This window comes from Danio aesculapii, chromosome 11, assembly GCF_903798145.1.
Source record: "Danio aesculapii chromosome 11, fDanAes4.1, whole genome shotgun sequence".
Taxonomy (NCBI): domain Eukaryota; kingdom Metazoa; phylum Chordata; class Actinopteri; order Cypriniformes; family Danionidae; genus Danio; species Danio aesculapii.
This window is the reverse complement of record NC_079445.1, coordinates 10,973,871-10,993,700: the sequence shown is the minus strand read 5'-3', so window position 1 is coordinate 10,993,700 and position 19,830 is coordinate 10,973,871. Positions and strand designations below refer to the sequence as shown.

At 38.2% G+C, this 19,830-nt stretch overlaps 1 protein-coding gene across 1 annotated transcript in view; it reads right to left on the bottom strand.

Annotated features, from left to right (window-relative positions):
• Window positions 1-2,747: 2,747 nt before the first annotated feature.
• The window catches only part of nwd1 (NACHT and WD repeat domain containing 1), a 51,961-nt gene continuing 34,878 nt past the window's right edge, over window positions 2,748-19,830 (bottom strand). Inside the window, exons 14-19 of the mRNA XM_056467714.1 lie at window positions 18,290-18,380; window positions 16,462-16,610; window positions 16,109-16,391; window positions 11,978-12,531; window positions 6,758-6,863; window positions 2,748-3,058 (exon numbers count right to left, since the gene is read on the bottom strand). Of these exons, the coding sequence (XP_056323689.1) occupies window positions 2,748-3,058; window positions 6,758-6,863; window positions 11,978-12,531; window positions 16,109-16,391; window positions 16,462-16,610; window positions 18,290-18,380 (1,494 nt within the window). The remainder of the gene's footprint in view (window positions 3,059-6,757; window positions 6,864-11,977; window positions 12,532-16,108; window positions 16,392-16,461; window positions 16,611-18,289; window positions 18,381-19,830) is intronic.

Genomic DNA, 19,830 nt, shown 5'->3' with positions numbered 1-19,830 from the left:
AAGAATATTAGGATTTTTTATTTATTTAACCACTTTATTTTAAATTACCAACATTACTGAGCCAAATAGTTTTGATAGTAAAAAATAAACAAAAGTATCTGGTCTCTGATGTCTTATAATAAAATAAACAAAAGTGCTAAAGAGACTCTTAGGCCCAATCCCAATTCTATGTTTGTACCCCTACCCCTTCCCCTTGGCAATTGAAATTCAATTAGGCTTCAAAATTTACCCTACCCTAAGAAATGGGACACCACTACAACACCAGCACACGCCATCATGTCATCGCAATCTCTTGCTTCATATGAGAATGACGATGGCGACTGCTGTAGTTATTCCAGTTGTGTTATTTTTTGGTATTCATCTTCAGGAAATCACTGAATACATATATCATGTTATCATATAATGATATGTGGCAATAAGATCGGAAGTGTACTGTGCATGTACACAGTGGCCCTGTTCATCTATGTAAACACAAGAAAGCGTCATTAACATTATAGCAGACACTGTAAAAAGCTCATTACCAGCCACTAGACTTTTCTGATAGGGTATTCGAGTATCATCGAGTGACAGAATGTTGTGATACTACTATACAGGAGTTATTATGGATTATAGATTTAAATTTAGCGGTTTTTATTTTAGCGTTTTTTTAAAGCATGACAGTAAAACATGAATGCTTGTTTGTTGTAAAAATTCGCAATAATGACAAAAAAATACTAATTTGTGCATCTCCTTACTTCTGTGTGCAGCGATCTTGCCGTTATAGCTGGTGTATTCTGGGAAATTTTCTTACCCCTTGGTTTCAAATGTGGTCCTGAAAAATCTCAGTTTCAAGGGCTATCCTACCCTTCCCATTAGCCCTACGCCTTCACACTAAAGAGAATTGGGACACCCCTACAGTTTCACGTGAACGCACAAAACGAGGGGTAAGGGGAAGAGCTAAGGGGTAGAATTGGGATTTGGCCTTAAACTTGATAAATAAAATGTTACAAAGTGTGTGCCATGGTAAAGTGTACACGCTGAACAACCAAAGCAAACTTTAAGGTAGCTCAACATCTGTAAGAAGTCAATATTAATGATACAGTAAACCTCAAACTCTGTTAACAAAATTAATTATGATAATCAAATCTGAGCTTTCAAGTAAAGGAAATAACCATCATTATTCAAATACATACTGCAAGATTACAAATTGTGAAGTTGAATGACTACATTACCCCTATGCTGAAAACTCTTTCAGATGGGGCGGTAGTGGCTGGGATGCACAAGAAAAGAAACCAAAAAGCCACTATGGTGACATCCGTACAACCTTTTTTATTTACAATCTACTCGCTGCTTGTCACGACACTCATTTCCGCATGTGTCGTTATTCTGACCTGGGGTGCCGATGATGAAACCCAACCGTCTAAAAGCATGTGAAAAGCCGCGTAGATTCCTTCACCATTTTCAATGCTATTTGCGCTCGCGCACCCCTGACGTATCTCATTACTGGGCGAACATCAACCGTTTTTTCAGAGGATGACAAACAGACATTGCTGCAGCTCCAATCAAAGTTTGTATTTATGAAGAGAATTAAAAAGCACTGCAGTGTTTGGGTGCTCTTTGTTTGTCTGAGGTAATTAGTCTGGCATTATTACAGAAATGTGTATATTCTATACAAAGCGTGGAGCAGATTGGTTAGTTCAACTTCCATAAATTGCAGTGCTCGCAGCATTCTGAAAAGTTTATAAGTTTATCAACTAAGTGTGCCTGGAAAATGCAAGCATGGGCAAGTCCCTCCCTATTTACGCGCGCAAACTGTGTGCTTCGATTAGAAATAACCCTAAGCTTAATGGCATTCATTCCAAGGCGAGTGCTCAGCAGCCACATTTCAATAAAACGATAGCGCTTCATACCGAAACTTCATACAGAACTTTTTAAAATCGTTATTGACAATGGTATATGGTCAATAAATACCGAGACCGTTTTATTGGCCCAGCCCTAGGGGTTAAGACTAATTTAGCAGCACTTTATTTTACAATTTATTTCCACATGTACATATAACATCTTTTATCCATATTCTTGCCCATTACTAGGACACACACTTTAAAATAAAGTACAGTGCACAGGTTGGGGCTGGGTCATAAGGAGGGCCTGACAGATTCTGTGCAGAATTTTGCAAAAATAAAAAATAAATAAATAAAAAAATAAAAAAATAAATAACTAAAATCTGCAGATTTATGCAGAATGACTTTGAAATTATAGTAACTATGAACCTAAAACTTTTTTAACATTTAAGGTTTACAATGCTAATCCAATTAGATCTGCTTGTTTGGTAAACAAAGCAAGTCTCTTGTATAATCTACTTTAAGACAAATATTACTTTACAAACTGTATTGTAAACAAATCATATAAACATTTGCTTATTGTTTAATAATATCACTTAATGTCATATAAAAACCTGAATAAATATATATTTACACATATTTACATACACTCAAAAAATGACTATTGCTACTTGTTCAAACCATGTATTTAGAATGAGTTGAAACAACATAATTCTTACATTTTCTTGTGGACAACTTAATTATTTCGAGTTCAATGTACTTAAATTTGTAAAACCGATTAAGTTAACAGAATTGATTTGTGTTGGAATTGTGTGGAACCCAGCATTTTTTTACAGTGATATGACTCAATGATGGGCGAAATAATCTGCATAGATCTATGCGCGATTCAGTTTGGGCCTAGTTATAAGAGCTTTGCGTAGAAAGTACTTAAAGGAGAATGCAAGTATTGGATGGTTTGGATTTGATCAGTCCGATGCCAATGAAGTTGAACTGAGCAGGGTTGTAATCTGGCAGCTCGTTGATCACGCTGTGTGGAACGTTCAGACTTTTGTCCCGAGAAGTGACTCTGTAATGTACTTGGAAGTTCCGGAGGGGGTTATATCCAGGCTTAAGGCTGTCTGGACAGCGAAAACCTTCCTTGATGAATGAGCCATGCTGGGACACAGCCACAAATCCATCCTTGTGTGGCATCATCCTTATGACCGGAGAGTAGACGTACTGGATATACAGCAAACAACCTGTAATGAGATAACCAAAATCAAGCTGCTGAATCAGAAAAGTAGTTAGGATTATTTTTTTTTAAAGGGGGGTATCATGCGTTTTTTGCCCATTCTCATATTAATCTTGGCCATCTAAAGAGTAGTAGTAGTACCCTTTTATACATACATTTAAGGTTTTAAAGTCCCAGTTAAATAACAATAGCAATAACAATAACAATTTTTTAGATGTTAGTATCAGGGTATCTATAATCTAGTGTGCTCCAAAACAGTGACAACATTTGCATCTAGATGATATAAACATCCAAATCTTGCAGTTTGTTACTTCCTCATAAACAGATAAAATGTTTTTGTGACATCATCTCATGCTTCAGTTTCTGATCAACTCTTCTGGCCAATTAAATGCTCTGTAGTATCTGACATGTCCCGCCCCCTTCGAGATGCTAGTCATTTGCTTTTCATTTGATGCTCTTGAGCTCAACAACTCTCACTGTGATAATACAAAATTCTATTGGCTGTTTTTAAAAGGGGGTGGGCTACTCCTTGCTTTTCTGGGGTGCGTTTCCGAAAAGCAACCTTAGTTGGCTAACGATGGAAGTTCCATCATTACAAACACAGTTTGTTGATTTGGTGTTTCCCAAATCCATCGTTCCAACAAACATTCGCAAACTGCAACTTGTACACTTGCAACTACACCTTTGGAGCTGTGTTCTATTCCCAGTTATCCCCCTATGCCAGGGATGTCCAAAGTCGGTCCTGGAGGGCCGGTGTCCTGCATATTTTAGTTCCAAATCCAATTAAACACACCTGAACCAGCTAATCAAGCTCTTTCTAGGTATACTAGAAACTTCCAGGGGTGTGTTGAAGAAAGTTGGAGCTAAACTACGCAGGACACCGGCCCTCCAGGACCGACTTTGGCCACCCGTGCCCTATGCCCTATTTGTGTAGAACATTCTAACATTTAAACTTGGAATGATTAAAAAAAGCATTAAAGGCATCACTCTTAGGTGTAGTTTTAGTTTCAATGTGTTTTTACAGTTCAGTTTTAGCGATCTTCATGTTTACAATTGCGCTGCCTTCGTAGTACACTTTGAAAACATTGATGTCATTTTGAACACATCCGTGGCTCATGATGAAAGCTATAGGCGACTATTATTTAAAAGTGGAAATTATGTTACGTCTCCAAAGCTTGTGAAAACAAAAGCATATAGCATACGTTAATGCTTTTATAGTAGGTTGTTTATTAAGTATCTGAACTGTATATGACATGGGCCTGTTGGTTAGAACATTTCTGCAGTGTTTTGCATGTGTGAAATTGTAAAGGTAGACTTTTAAAGAAATTAAAAATAAATAAACAATATACCACTTAATAATAATAATAATCATCATTATTATTATTAAAGTAGGAGTTTTTCATTTCCAAATCAATAATAAAATTCAAATTTAATTTCAAATTTCATAAAATGCATGTTTTTACCAAAACTAATATCGGATTTGAAAAATAAATCGTCTGAGTGTAAAATAATATAATTTGCACAAATAAATGATGGGGTTCTTCTCTAAAGAAGTTGTTACTCCACCATGTTTATAGCATCATTATGGGCGTTTTACGTTATAACTAACATGGTTCAAACGATGGATCTGCAACAGAGAAATGACGGGTTTTTGGTAAACATTCATCGTTCTTTTCCCAAACAATGCATCGTACTATGATAGTTCAGCCGCGAGTTAAGTCATTGTTTGGGAAACGCACCCCTGTTTAGTCAAGATTACGTTAAACATGGAATAAAAAATGCACATTTCGAAGCACTTGATGGGACTTTTAAATGTGACCGTTATCTAGAACGCATTGCTTTAAAGTTTCTATGGTAACACGTCAAGTTTATCATGTGACACTGCAGCCTTGATTATTTATGTGTCGTTTTTTTGTTTCTTTTTTCCCTTTTATGCAAATATTGAGACGTTCTAATTATATTGTGAAATATCTCAAATTTGGGCAGCATGGTGGTACAGTGGGTAGCACAATCGCCTCACAGCAAGAAAGTCGCTGGTTCGAGTCTCGGCTGGGTCAGTTGGCATTTCCCACACACGGCCAAAAAACGTGGTATAGGTGAATTGGGTAAGCTAAAATTGTCCGTAGTGTATGTGTGTGAATGACAGTGTGTGGACGTTTCCCAGTGATGGGTTGCAGCTGGAAGGGCATCCGCTGCGTAAAACATATGATGGATAAGTTGGCAGTTCATTCCGCTGTGGCAACCCCACATTAAAAAAGGGACAAAGCTGAAAAGAAAATGAATGAATGAAATATCTCAAATTTCGATTCTCAAATATGTATAAGCACATGTACTTCGTCATTTAAACAGCTTAAAGGTCACGTGAAGTGCTTTGAAATGTACATTTTTTCGATGTTTGACAATCTTTACTGAAACACGAAGAGAGGGAGGGGCAGAGTGTAGCTCCTCCCCTTAAAAAAAACAGCCAATAGCGTTTAGTTTTATAACAGCTCTGCCAATGAGAGCGATTGAGCTCACGTGCATCAAATGAAAAGCAAATGAGAAGCATTTTGAAGGGGGTGTGGCTTGTTAGATACTAGAGAGCATTTAATTGGGTATGATTTCATGAGAAACTGTAGAATGAGATGACAAAAATAAAACCATTGATCCATTTAGGCAGAAATGACTGCAAGCTTTACATGTTTATTTCAGTTTAATATCTTCTAAACGCAAATTTGGTCATTGTTTTGGAGCACACTAGCTTATAGATATCCTAAAAACTAACAATACTGATACTAACATATAAAAATCTTTACTTTCATTTTATGGGACCTTCATTTTATGGGGCGAATACAGGTGCACTGCCTTTTTTTTGACAGGAAAAAAAGAAGTGCGGTGGCTTTCTTATGTTGTTACAATTGTAGTCATAATACTACATAATTGTAGTATATATTTTTTGAAAAGTGTTTTATATTTTGGTTCTCGAATTTGATTGGCTGATAGCTGTGCGATACTCTGCAATATGAGAACTCGTACAGCCTCCTCACTCTTATGTATTACTCCGCCCACATAGAGTGACAGCAGATTAATAAACTCACTACAGTTTGACAAATATTGCTGCTGTTGAACAACATAATGCATAATGTTTTTTTCAGGTGAAAATGTAGTTGTTTAGATAGCAACTATGCAGTTTATTACACACTATTTAGGTAACTAAACATTTACTCTATTCCTTCTCCAAGTTAAACAGCCATTTACTGATATGTATTTTGGGAGATTTTGATGAATTGACATGCTGTAAATCCAGCAGCTCTAATCTCTTCCATGCAGTGCACGTTAAACCAGACATGTTGCCATGAAAGGACTAAATTAACTATGACGGAATAAGGTCAACTTTCCTTTGCAACCAAACACACACTTCTTTAGAGTTACTTCCATAGAGTCGCTCTACCATGAGAAATGGCGAGTTCCACTCTTTATTTATCAGCTAGAGCCATGATAAAAAAATGTATGAAACGAGCTCCAACCTGCAAATGCGATTTTTGACAAAAGAAATAAGAAGTCATATGTGCAAATTGTTTATTAGCACTTGGTCTATGATTTGTGTAACAATCCAACTGTTTAACACTGTATATAACTCTGAATGCAGAAATGTCATGATACCCCTCCTTTAAAACCATTTTGTCATAAATATTTAGCCTTATGCACAAAACTAAACAGTCCTCACCACTAGAAACATCCCAGACTTTGACGGTTTTGTCCAAGGATCCAGTGAAAACGTATTTATCATTTATTGAGAAGACAGCACATAGAACTCCTTCAAAATAAAAGCCCTTGAAAACGAAAGAGAAAACATAACATGCCCTTTTAATATTAATATCACAGAATGATTGTTGACACACACACTTCATATATATACACTTTATTAGGTATACCTGTTCAACTGCTTGTCAACGCAAATTTCTAATCAGCTAATGACATGGCAGCAACTCAATGCATTTAGGCATGTAGACATGGTCAAGACGATCTGCTGCAGTTTAAACCGAGCATCAGAATGGGAAAGAAAGGTAATTTAAGTGACTTTGAACGTGGCATGGTTGTTGGTGCAAGATGGGCTGAGGCTACAATTCGCACAGGCTCAACAAAATTGGAAAATAGAAGATTGGAAAAATGTTGACTGGTCTGATGAGTCTCTATTTCTGCTGTAACATTCGGATAGTTGGGTCAGAATTTGGTGTCAACAACATGAAAGCATGAATCCATGATGCCTTGTATCAACACTTCAGGCTAGTTGTGGTGGTGGAATGGTGTGGGGGATATTTTCTTGGCACACTGTGGGCTCATTAGTATCAATTGAGCATCATGTCAACTAGGGTTGGGTCAATAGACGATGCCATCATCCATTGCCGATGGCCAATAGACATCACGATGCTGAGCCGGCATTGCGATCCTCTGCCCCGCCCCCATCACAGCAGCAACCCACTCGCGAAAAATACACACGGCCCCGTTTACACTAATACGTCTTAGTTTTAAAATGGCATTTTAGAATGAAAACGATCCACGTCCACACTGGCGTTTCATCTAGCATTTCTGAAAATATCTCCATCCACACTATATCACTGAAAATACACATCATGGGACCACACACATACACATACACACTCTGGCATGCGCTGTCTGAGCACGTCTGAGCTTGTGCTTTGAGCACAAAACCCCAGAGAGCAGTGCACGTCAGACAGTTTATCAAGGATGTACCGCTGGACCGTGTCTCACTATAGTTGTTAAACCTGTATTTTAATAATTTTGTCTCTATCTAACGACTCTCTATCAGGTATCGTGTCACAGCATTAGTACACTGCTTCCATCTTTCGCTTTCACGCTTGTACTTTTTGTGAAAACCTCAGATACTAACTCAGATTTTTTTACCAACCAAGTTTGTAGACGCTATTATAAAGACACAGATCCCTACGCCTATTCATGCCAGAGTCCTGTGGAAAAAGTGATTGACAGGTGGTAATTTGTGTGTATTCATTTTCTTCTCGGCTTAGTCCCTTTATTAATCCGGGGTCGCCACAGCGAAATGAACCGCCAACTTATCCAGCGCATGTTTTACGCAGCGGATGCCCTTCCAGCCGCAACCCATCTCTGGCAAACATCCATACACACTCACTCACACACTATGGACAATTTAGGCTTCCCAATTCACCTGTACCACATGTCTTTGGACTGTGGGGGAAACCGGAGCACCCGGAGAAATCCCACACGAACACAGGGAGAACATGCAAACTCCATACAGAAATGCCAACTGACCCAGCTGAGGCTCGAACCAGCAACCTTCTTGCTGTGAGGCAACAGCACTACCTACTGCGCCACTGCGTCACCCACCGAAAACCTGAGCACCCGGAGGAAACACACGACATGCAAACTCCTCACAGAAATGCCAACTGACCCAGCCAGGGTTCGAACCAGTGATCTTCTTGCTGTGAGGCGATCATGCTACCCACAGCACCACTGTGTCGCTGTTAATTTGTGTAACTTATCTTTATTTATTTATGATTTTGTTATGGGTAAATCAAAGACCATGCGGGTCAGGTAGTTAAAACGGTAGGCTACAAACAATTTCGTTATGAATTAATGAATTACTAATAAATAATTAATTCACCGCCCACTACGACGACGATGCCATCGTCCATTGTGGTTTCACATTAGACATCGTACAATGTCAAATTGTTCGACATCACCCAACCCTAGTGTCTACACCATAGCCTACCCAAGTATTGTTGCTGACCATGTCCATCCCTTTATGACCACAGTGTACCCATCTTGTGATGGCACTTCCAGCAGGTTAACGCTCCATGTAAAAAAAATTTTAATAAACAAGTGAAAACAAAGTCTTGTTTATCGTTTCCAGAAAAAATGACACTTTTCTGTGACACTTAGTATAGTACTAATCCTGAACCTACATCAGTACCTAACTTTAATTTAATTACCTTACTTTACACTTGGGCTGTATCCAAAATCTCCCCCTAAACCCTTAAATAGTGCTAATATTTGAGGGAGCAGACATTTGTAATGGTGTAACTATAGTGGATGTTCTGAAGTGCACTCAAATCAATCCGATAATGCACCACAATAACGAGTGTGCAACCTACATACACTCAACAGCTAGATAATCTCCAAAATGCACTGTTAGAGTTTGTGCGCCATATTTATCAACCAGCAAAGCACAAATAATATGGTATTCTTTTTCAGAGCACTCACTAGTTTTCTTTCCTCCTTTAAGTGGACTATATTAGTGAACTAATGTATGGAAGTCGAGTTGAGATATGGTATTGAAGTACAGTTGAAAAAAACTGCTAAAATACTAGGAAACAGTGTTAAAAAATGTCTTATTAAATCATTTTGTTTTATTTTTTTCATATTTGTGAGTGTTGTGACAATAACCATTTTAGATTAGCAACAACAAATTTTCAAAATTAATTGCGAACGAAGTAAAAGTACAGTGGTTCCTCGTTAATCGCAGGAGTTACATTCTAAAAATAACCCGCAATAGGCGAAATCCACAAAGTAGTCCGCTATTTTTTTTTTACAATTGTTATACATGTTTTAAGACTGCGAACCCCCTCGCTACACACTTTATACACTTTTTCAGGCATCAACATTTTCACATTTCTCACGTGTTTAAACACTCTCAAAGTTCAAACTTTCATAGAAAAAGAAGTCCAGTATTAAAGAATGAAACCAAAGTTATAAACTTGTCAGGCGCAAACATTCATCGCTGTCAACAAAAAGGTTCATAAAGCTTTAGCTTTTGTGCGGATAATGTTGACAACTAGCGTAATGTTCTTTTTCCTGCAGTCACTGATCCACAAAGCGAAAGCAGACTCCATTCTTAAGGGGGTCGCACAGTGGATGCACAGCGCTCATGACATTTGCTAGTAACACACACACAGCAAAATCCTCTAAGTAAAATTTACTCAGTTCAGCGAGTATTTGGTCCCTCTTTAAATAAGGGCAACAAGGCTGGTAATAAGTTCATCTGCTGTTTGTGGAGTTGCTTAATGATCCTCTGCTGAGATTTTGAGAGATTCAATGTATTATATTTCAGCTGATTTCATCTAAGGCTGTGACTGAAGTCAGGTGTAGTTTTGTGTTTCTCCTCTGTGTTTCTGCTTATTAACAGCAGGTGTTCATCATCAGTGCTCAATCATCACCTAATTAATCCTTTCATTGTCTAATTAACTTGAGTAACTCAATTTAGAGAGGGACCAAATACTATCCAAACTGAGTGAATTTTACTCCGAGGATTTTGCTGTGCACAGGGTACCAATGGCGTAGTGCAAAATGTGTGGGCCCACCCACAAGAATTAATGCATGCCCGTCCGCTTCACCACTGCCGAACATGCATATTCGTATGTTATTTAAAATGAAATTATTCATATGACACTCTGTGGCTCGGTAGAAATACGAAAGTTAAAAGTTAGTGTCCGCTAACTTGATATAAACCTATGTTTATAATTCTAAAATGCATGACGCTGTGTGACGCTTTGTGGCACAGCGCATCCGGTGGGCGACTCCCTTTACGATGGTCTTGCTCAGTTACAACCCTTTTCACATCCTTGTTGGAACTCACACTGCTAGCGAGTGAAGATTTATGTTAATTTTGCAACCTGAACGCATTCTGTACTGTACAGGAGACACAGAGAAGATTGATTGACAATGGTCAACAGCCAATCAGGACACAGCACAGTGTGCTGTCAAAAAAAAGCATGTTGAATTGCACAAAAAAAAGAGACAGTCCTAGCTGCTGTCCTCGTAGTTGACGTAGTTGACCAGGTCCGCTACGTAGTTGGCTATCACCTACACCTCCCCCTACCCTAATCCCAACCGTCACAGTAGCATGAGCGTTACCTTAGTGGGCGGTACAAGGTCTACTACATAGTTGACTATCGCCTACACCTCCCCCTACCCTAAACCCAACTATCACAGTAGCATGGGCGATACCTTAGTGGGCGGTTCAAGATCCACTACGTAGTTGACGATTGCCTACACCTCCCCCTACCCTAAACCCAACAATCAAAGTAGCATGGGCGCTACCTTAATGGGCGGTACAAGGTCCACTATGTAGTTGACGATCGCCTACACCTTCCCCTACCCTAAACCCAACAATCACAGTAGCATGAGCGCTACCTTAGTGGGCAGTACAAGGTCCACTACATACTTGACGATCGCCTACACCTTCCCTACCCTAAACCCAACCATCACAGTAGCATGAGCGCTACCTTAGGGAGTGGTACAAGGTCCACTACGTACTTGACGATCGCCTACACCTCCCCCTACCCTAAACCCAACCATCACAGTAGCATGAGCGCTACCTTAGGGGGCGGTACAAGGTCCACTACATACTTGACGATCGCCTACACCTCCCCCTACCCTAAACCCAACCATCACAGTAGCATGGGCGCTACCTTAGTGGGTGGTACAAGGTCCGCTATGTAGTTGACGATCGCCTTTGTCATCAAGATGCAGGCTGCAGCAAGGACATCTTGAAAAAATCCGCAAAACTGCGAGGCCGCAAAAGGTAAACGCATTATAGCGAGGGACCACTGTATACCAACAACAGTCAAATGAAGGTTTGTGTATTACATTGTTAACATTTCATACACTGTAAAAAATGTAGGTTTGTGTTGTCCCAAACCAAAAATTTGTGTTTTCTTAAATCGATTGTTAACTTCATAATTTTTTTACAAATTTAAGTAATTGAACATAAAACTATTAAGTTCTTCTAAATAAATTAAGAATTGCACTGTTTCCAACTCATTTTAAATAAGTAGTTTGAACAAGCAGCGAAATGTATTTTTTGAGTGTGTTCACACTTTAAAACTAAAAAATGCCTTGTTTTTCATTTAAAAAGCTTAAGAAATTAAAGCAAACGATGAACCCTCACCTTGTACTCCATGGTGTGATTCAATATGACTGGACTCAGATTCCACAGCTTCTGAACACAGTCCTGAGAGCCAATCAGTGCCTGTGCATCCCAGTTGCTCATGGTGATGCAGGTTATGGCTGCACCGTGGTGATCCAGCTCTGCAGCCGTGGCACTCTTAAAGTCATAGATCACCACTTCGCCGCCAAACGTCCCATACAGCAGCCTGCAGTCGGACAACAGAGCCATGGCGGAGATTGAGGAATGTAACAGGACAAGCGAGTACCTTTCAAATGGTCCATCAATGCAAGGGAAACTGTCCCTCGCTGTAATCTCAAACAGACAGACAGCATCCTCATATGCGACGGCCATTTTGTCCTCGCGTGGGCTGATGGCCATGCTGCGTACCATTGGTAGACTTTCCGGAGGCGGGATGCACAAGGTTTCTGGGATAAAGTCAAGTGGGTAAATAAAAATGGTTCCAGTGTGCAGACCGCAGAAGAGTAGCCGTTTCTGCTGGGCTAATTCCATACAGCAGACCTCTGAGGAAACATCCATGCTGTCTAAATGCAGACCTGGAAGACACGTGAACAATTTTGGCCAGAGAACTTCATAATTTACACATTTTGCATATGAATCAGGGTTCCCACTCTAGAAAGCTGAATTTCCATTACCTATAATGAACAGAATGAACAGAAAATAAGCCATCGTTGTGTATCATTTTGCAGGACTATAATAGCAGTATGAGAACATTCATTCATTTATTTTCCTTCGGTTTAGTTTACGCAGCGGATGCCCTTTCAGCTACAACCCAGGACAGTGAAACGTCCATACACACTCGTTTACACACACTCATACACTACGGCCAATTTAGTTTATTCAATTCACCTATAGTGCATGTCTTAGGACTGTGGGGGAAACCGGAGCACCCGGAGCGCAGCAAAATATTTTGTGTTTAATAGAGGTCTAATAGACATCTAAACAAAGACAGCTTGGCTAAAACAAGACTTAACTTGGGCTGTCAGTGAAAATATAATACACATTTAAGAATAGCCCAAAGCTAGACTAGTCGTCAAATCGACAAACTTTATTTGTGCAGTCAGTTATTTCTGTTTATTTGATGACTAGTCTAGTTTTGGCCTATTCTTAGATGTCTATTAAATTTTCACTGACAGCCCAAATTTAGCCTATGTTTAGACCATACCTGTCAACTTTTCCTGTGATTCTCCCATATTTTACAGTTCTTTCCCAATATCATTCTGTAAAAGTATTTTCTCCCGTATTTTCAATCTTTCTATGAAGGGTGGCAATAATATACACAACACATACCGCCGAACCACCAGTGGACACCCCCAAGCTTTTAAATGTAAATCTGGCATGAAAACACTTTTAGATAAATATAAATATATATATATATATATATATATATATATATATATATATATATATATATATATATATATATATATATATATATATATATATATATATGGCGCAATTCCCTTCCTTTTTATTACAGGTGCCATCGCCCCTCCTATGCAATCTTCAAAACAGTCGTGTAGCAGTGCGTGACTGTCAGCTGACGGGCTCCATAGTGATAAATAGACACTGTTTCCCAATACTGTACATGCGATTTAAAGTGGAGCAAAAGTCTGGGTTTTGGGTGTGTGTTAGAACGGACATATACACATAATTATAAAAATAAATAAATAACATCTAAACATGTCGATCTTGATTTTTTCAAACAAAACAAATTTTGTCCTAAATGAGTATAAAATTTAGGAAAACAATCGAATTCTTTCATTATAACTTTAAATGTGTGCATTTTTAAAGTGACACCTGTTATTTAATGTAATCAAACGAAAAATCTAAATAAAAGATTTATTCGTTGCTCTTTAATCAGAATGTGTAAGTTATATAGTGAAGAAAAGATTGATGAGATTTGATAACTTGGTTCTATTTCTTTTGTAATAGCTATTAATTTTAATAAGCTTAACTGTTTGCTAATTTATTTGCTTCTAATGTATACTATTTATTTTTTTCTTTTATAAATAATAATAATAATAAAACATATTACTGACCGTTTAATTGTTTATTTACAGTGAAGTAGCTCCAGATGAACATATTTGGGGGGCCGGTGTTACAGTGGTCATATGCCTTATTTTCACATCCCATTGTTGACAGGCATGGTTTAGACATCTATTACACATCACAAAAAATGGGAGGAAACCCATGTGAACATGCAAACTCCCCACAAAAATGCCAACTGGCCCAGCCGGGACTCGAACCTTCTTGCTGTGAGGCGACAGTGCTAACCACTGAGCCACCATGTCGTCAGTATGAGAACAATATTGGATAATAATTTACCACTGAAACAAAACAATCTGAGGCATTTACTGTTGGTACTGTGAAGTGTGCAGTCTCCAATATTTGATAGCTTGATAGATTAGTTGACATAACTTAAAAAAGAGATCGTATAGAACGTATACAAACTACACTGTAAAAATGTTGGGTTCCACACAAATTGATTAAGTTAACTTAATCGTTTTACGTTCAATCTACTTAAATTTGTAAAAACTATTCAATTGTCCCACAAAAACCTCTAGAATTGTGTTGATTCAGCTTGTTTTAAACAAGCAGTTTTAACAAGCAGCAAGAATCTTTTTTTGAGTGTATATGCATAATTATAAAAGTCAATAGGTTTACTGATATTTTTAAAGTAAAGTCAACTTGTTGCTTTTAAGGTAACTAGTTTACTGACTTTTTAAGGTAAAGTAACTAATCGCTTTTCAATTCAATGTAATTCATCTTAATTTGTATAGCGCTTTTACAATGTACAATGTGTCAAAGCAGGTTCACATAGAAGTTCTAGTAAATTGATACTGTGTCAGTCCAGTTTTCAGAGATCGAGTTCAGTTTAGTTCAGTTCAGTGTGGTTTAATTTTCATTGCTAAAAGTCCAAACACTGAAGAGCAAATTCATCGATACGCAGCTCCACAAGTCCCCAACCAAGCAAGCCAGCAGTGACAGTGATGAGGAACAAAACTTCACCAATTGACCAAAGTAAAATAAAAAAAAACCTTAGAGAGAAACCAGGCTCAGTTGGGCACAGACATTTCTCCTCTGGCCTAACTTCTTGTGCGGAACTGAAGTCTAGGTGCCGGAGGCTGAAGAACACTGGACGTCCACCGTGGAGAACCGCAGGTGTGAGTAGGTCACCGATGGGTGATCAGGCTGGCCCACTGGATCAATGGGAAGACTTTTATGAAATTTAAAGTTTTATAAACTTTACATTTAGTTTTTCTGTCATCTACTTTTTAATCCCCCTTTGAACCAAGGGCGTTGGTTTGCTTTTGACATTGGTTGGGACAAGTGAATCCAGTTAGTTTTCAGGGCATATTAGCCTGCTATAACGTTAGACTGTGCGTTAAAATGGGGGGGGGGGGGGGGGGGTGCTGCTTATGTCCTCCTCTTTTTTTGTTGCTGTCATCCTCACTTGTGTGTTACCCACCGCACAAGAAACTCCCTGCAGTTTTGGCGCTGCTTGTATCTGAATGCAGCTACAGCCTCTCACATGACAGCAAGGAAAGGCACAGCCAATCACAATGTCCATATGTGTTTGGGTGGCTGTAAGACTCGAGGTGAGAACGTGATTTAACCCTTTCTGCATGTCTAGGTTAATATTGACAGCTTGATTTTTTTTTTTTTTAAGTGAATAAAATTATTGGTGGGGACATTTTAATAGTTGGTGGATATTGGTGTGGACATGTCTCCTCAATCCATGCTAATTGTACGCCCCTGCTTTAAACGTTTGAAGCCAAAGCTCCTAAAATATTTATTTTCCTGACATTTTAGCCTTTTTAACAGTAATTAAGACAGTAATTGTGTTGTTCATATGTAAATAGTGTTGAATGCATTTGACTTGAGTGACCACCAGTTGATCAGCATGAAAGGAATTAAATGGAGCTAATATTAGCCTAACCATAACAACAGCGATACGAAATATTTGATAAATGGAAACTAAAATTCAAAACGGCAACTACTTTCAATGTCTAGAATATAACTTTTAAAAATCTCATGACATTCTCATGATTCCATGACCCGTGGGAACCCTGATGAATACAAAAAAGAAAAACAATATCCTCTTATTACATGTTTCACCTTCCAAACAGCTCCAGGTGAAAACCTCGGTTTTATTTCCCTCTTTGACATAGAATACAGTTTCACCATCTTTCGACAGGACTGCCAGGGGGCAGTATGCGGGGATGAAACTCTTGTTCCTGTGTGTGGTGTTGTGGTCAAGCCGCCATACTTTAAGCTGGTTGACAATAACAGAGGCGGAGATAATAAAACGCTGATGTACAGCCAATGAGGACACAGAGGAATCCATCACACCGATCCAGTCCAGCAGGGCTCCTGTGGTTACACTCCATACCTTCAAAAGTACAACAAGGTCAAGATCCATTCCAGATAAAGATAGTGGGAGGAAACTGCCTTAAACTGACCCGTATTATACGATCCTGGGCACTCGTGATGATTTCACTACCTTCGCTGTTTGAGACTGCGCACAGGATAGATGCATCATGTTGAAGATCCAGAACCTTGTGCGTTGAAGTCAATGTCACGAGGAACACACACAATGTTCTGTCACATCCTTCAAGGAGAACAATAAAGGAACACCAGTGAGGTAAATAATGTACAAAAGTGAGTTCTGTTCAGATATCTTATTTAAAGAATTAGTTCACTCAAAATAAAAAAATCTGTCATTAATTACCCTCATATTGTTTGAATCCCCTTAAAACTTTGTACATCTTCAGATCACAAATTAAGATATTTTAGATTAACTCTATGGAATAACACCGTCATAAACGTTTTGTGCATAAATCAAATCCATGCATGTGTAATTCTAAAAACGTAAAAGAAAACGGAATGTAATCCTAATTTTACAGGGGTAGAAGTATAAAATCTGCCTTTAGAACAGACACAACATTTTCTTTGTCTGTTTGTGTACGACTTTTCTGACTGACTGGAGCAAAATGACTGGACACTTCAGCTCCCACACACTGCCTTATTGAGAAATGTTTTTCAGATATTAATCAGGATCTCATCACGGAAGCACACTGTTTGCGATCGATGGCTCTATTTTAGTAAAGCCTGACACAGCGGTGAAGTAATTTTTACAGTGGAGTGTCGCTCTTCGATTCATACTCACTCAATACTCTGTTCATAGCTCAGCTGTGTATTTCGTGAGTGTAAAGTACAGCAATTGAAATTTAAGTCGTACACAAACAGATAAAGTAAATGCTGTGACCGTTCTAAACACAGATTTTGGACTATACTTACTATAATTATGATTGTGTTACGTTTTCTTTTACGTTTTTTTTGGAATTACATGTGCATGGATTTGATTTATGCACAAAATATTAAAGACAGTGTTTTTATTGCATATTGAAATGTGAGAGCTCCCTCATCCTACCATAGACAACAAAAGTCACGACACATTCAAAGTCCAGAAAAGGAACCAAATACTGTCAAAGCATTCTTGTAATCATTCAAAGAACACTTTCATGCACATAAATAAATGTAAAAATGACTTTGTTTTCCTATTTCTCCAATGTCTGATCAGGGTGCGCAACTACTTTGCGCAATACAACACTTGCATGTTGCACTGCTGACAATACGTCATACTGCCTGTAGTAAAGACGTAAGTAAAGTAAGAGCACCCTGATGAACTGATGTGGAAGACACTGGTGAACAAAATTATTTTAACTGGTGTTGTTTTTTTGTTTTTGTCGCACAAAGTGTTCTTGGAGCTTCGTTTGATTATAGCTAAACCACTGAAATCACATGGAATGTTTTTGGTTCCTTTTAATTGGTTCCTTTGAATGTCTTGGTACCATTGCTGTCTATGGAGGATGAAGGATCTTTTGGATATAATCTGTCCAATTATATGTTACTGAATTGTAAATAATTATTTAAATATATGCTGATACAAAATAAAACAGCCAATACACACTGCAACAAAATGCTTTTCTTATTTAGAGCTTTTTTCTTGTTTCTAGTCCAAACAACAAAGCTGAAAACTTGGTCATTTTCATGGTCAGACCTTGTATCAAATCCTACCATGTAATCAACGCTGGCTCAACCAGTAACAAATGGTAGTGGATGATTGTTGTAAGAATGGGAGATCAAGATTGTGGTGTTATTAGTGCACACTTAAAACACTTAAGGGATAATTAATGGCATAATTAAGTAAATAAATAATTTTAAAAATTATTTATATATATATATGTGTGTGTGTGTGTGTGTGTGTAATGACACATGTAAATGCACCTGCAAACAGCAGTTTTTCGTCCTCAGATGTTCTGAGGAACAGAGCTGGAGAGGGTAGATCAACCACTGACTCCATTTCATGGCTCCACACCTGCACACACACAAACACAAAACCTTTGAATGACACTGAAATGATCATTCTGATTACCCTTTATATGCATTTCTAGAGAGTGCCAAATACGTTTTTTTCAGATCTCAAATTTCTTTGACGAGTGCTATTCGCAGCTGCTCTTCTCACTTTAAATTCACAAGAGGCCGCTGTCGACTGACTGACAGACCAACCGACCCAACGATTCCCCCACCCTCCCTCTTCCCTAAACCCAACTGACAGTTTCAACGTTTCAAGACTTTTTTTTCCAAGATGAATACCCCCTTCAAGTACAGTGTTATCCAACATTCTTTAAATATATATTAATGATCAAATAAATAAAACAAAATAAATCTATGATTAAACAAAATTAGTAACATCACACAGTATGTTTGATACAAAATGTGGTTGACCAAATATTTACGTGATTTCAAATTTGTGTGAAATTTTTCTTTAAAGAAACACTTTTTAATTTCTTTTTTTAAAAATAGGCTTGTTTTACAAAGTCTCCTAGAGTTAAAAAGTTGAGTTTAATAATTTTTGATTACCCATTCAGCCGATTTCTGTGAGTACTTTTAGCTTAGCTTAGCATAAATCACTAAACTGGATTACACCGTTAGCATCTTGTTAAAAAAAAATCCAAAAACCGTTTTTATAATTTTCTGATTTATAGCGTTAGTATTCTGTAGGTACATTGTGTACTATGACCGACAGAAAATGACAAGTTGCTAATTTCTAGGTGGAAATGGCAAGAAACTATCCTCTTATTCCAGTGTAATGATCAAGCTGCTGTACCATGGCTTCAGGAGACGCAATGAAATCACCCACTAGGCAAAAGCTCTGCATAATATAAAACCTTTTTTAAATGCTAATGGTCTAATCCAATTCAATGACTTATGCTAAGCTAAGCAGCAGTTCATTCAGCTTTGGGGACCCCTAATAAATCAGAGAATAAGCCAAAGGAAAATGGATGAATGCTAAGCTAAGCTAAAAGGGCTCCTGCCAGATCTTTTTCAGATCTCAAATTTCTCTTGCAGGGCCATTTGTGTCTGCTGATCTTGCATGAATCCAACAGAGGCTGCTGTCTACTGACTGACTGAACAACCGACCGACTGAATCCCCCCACCCTCCCCCTTCCCTAAACCCAACCGACAGTGTTTTGAAAAGCAATCCAGAAAAATAGTTTGACCACATTCTCACCCTGTTATTTACTATTTTATTTTATTTTATGGCTTCTGTTTTTGTCTTACCCGCTTTCTGGAACCGTTCAAAGACTCAAAGCCCGTCGTCATAGTCAACTCTGCTCTGCATCTCAAATCCGAAAAAAGGAATGGGATCATACCGCCCCGTTCGTTTTAAAGAAGTAATGCAGCCATACATACTTCTGTCTACATAATTTGTGATCTCCAGAAATAATTTTCAGAATGAGCCTATGTTGCAACCGATTTATTTT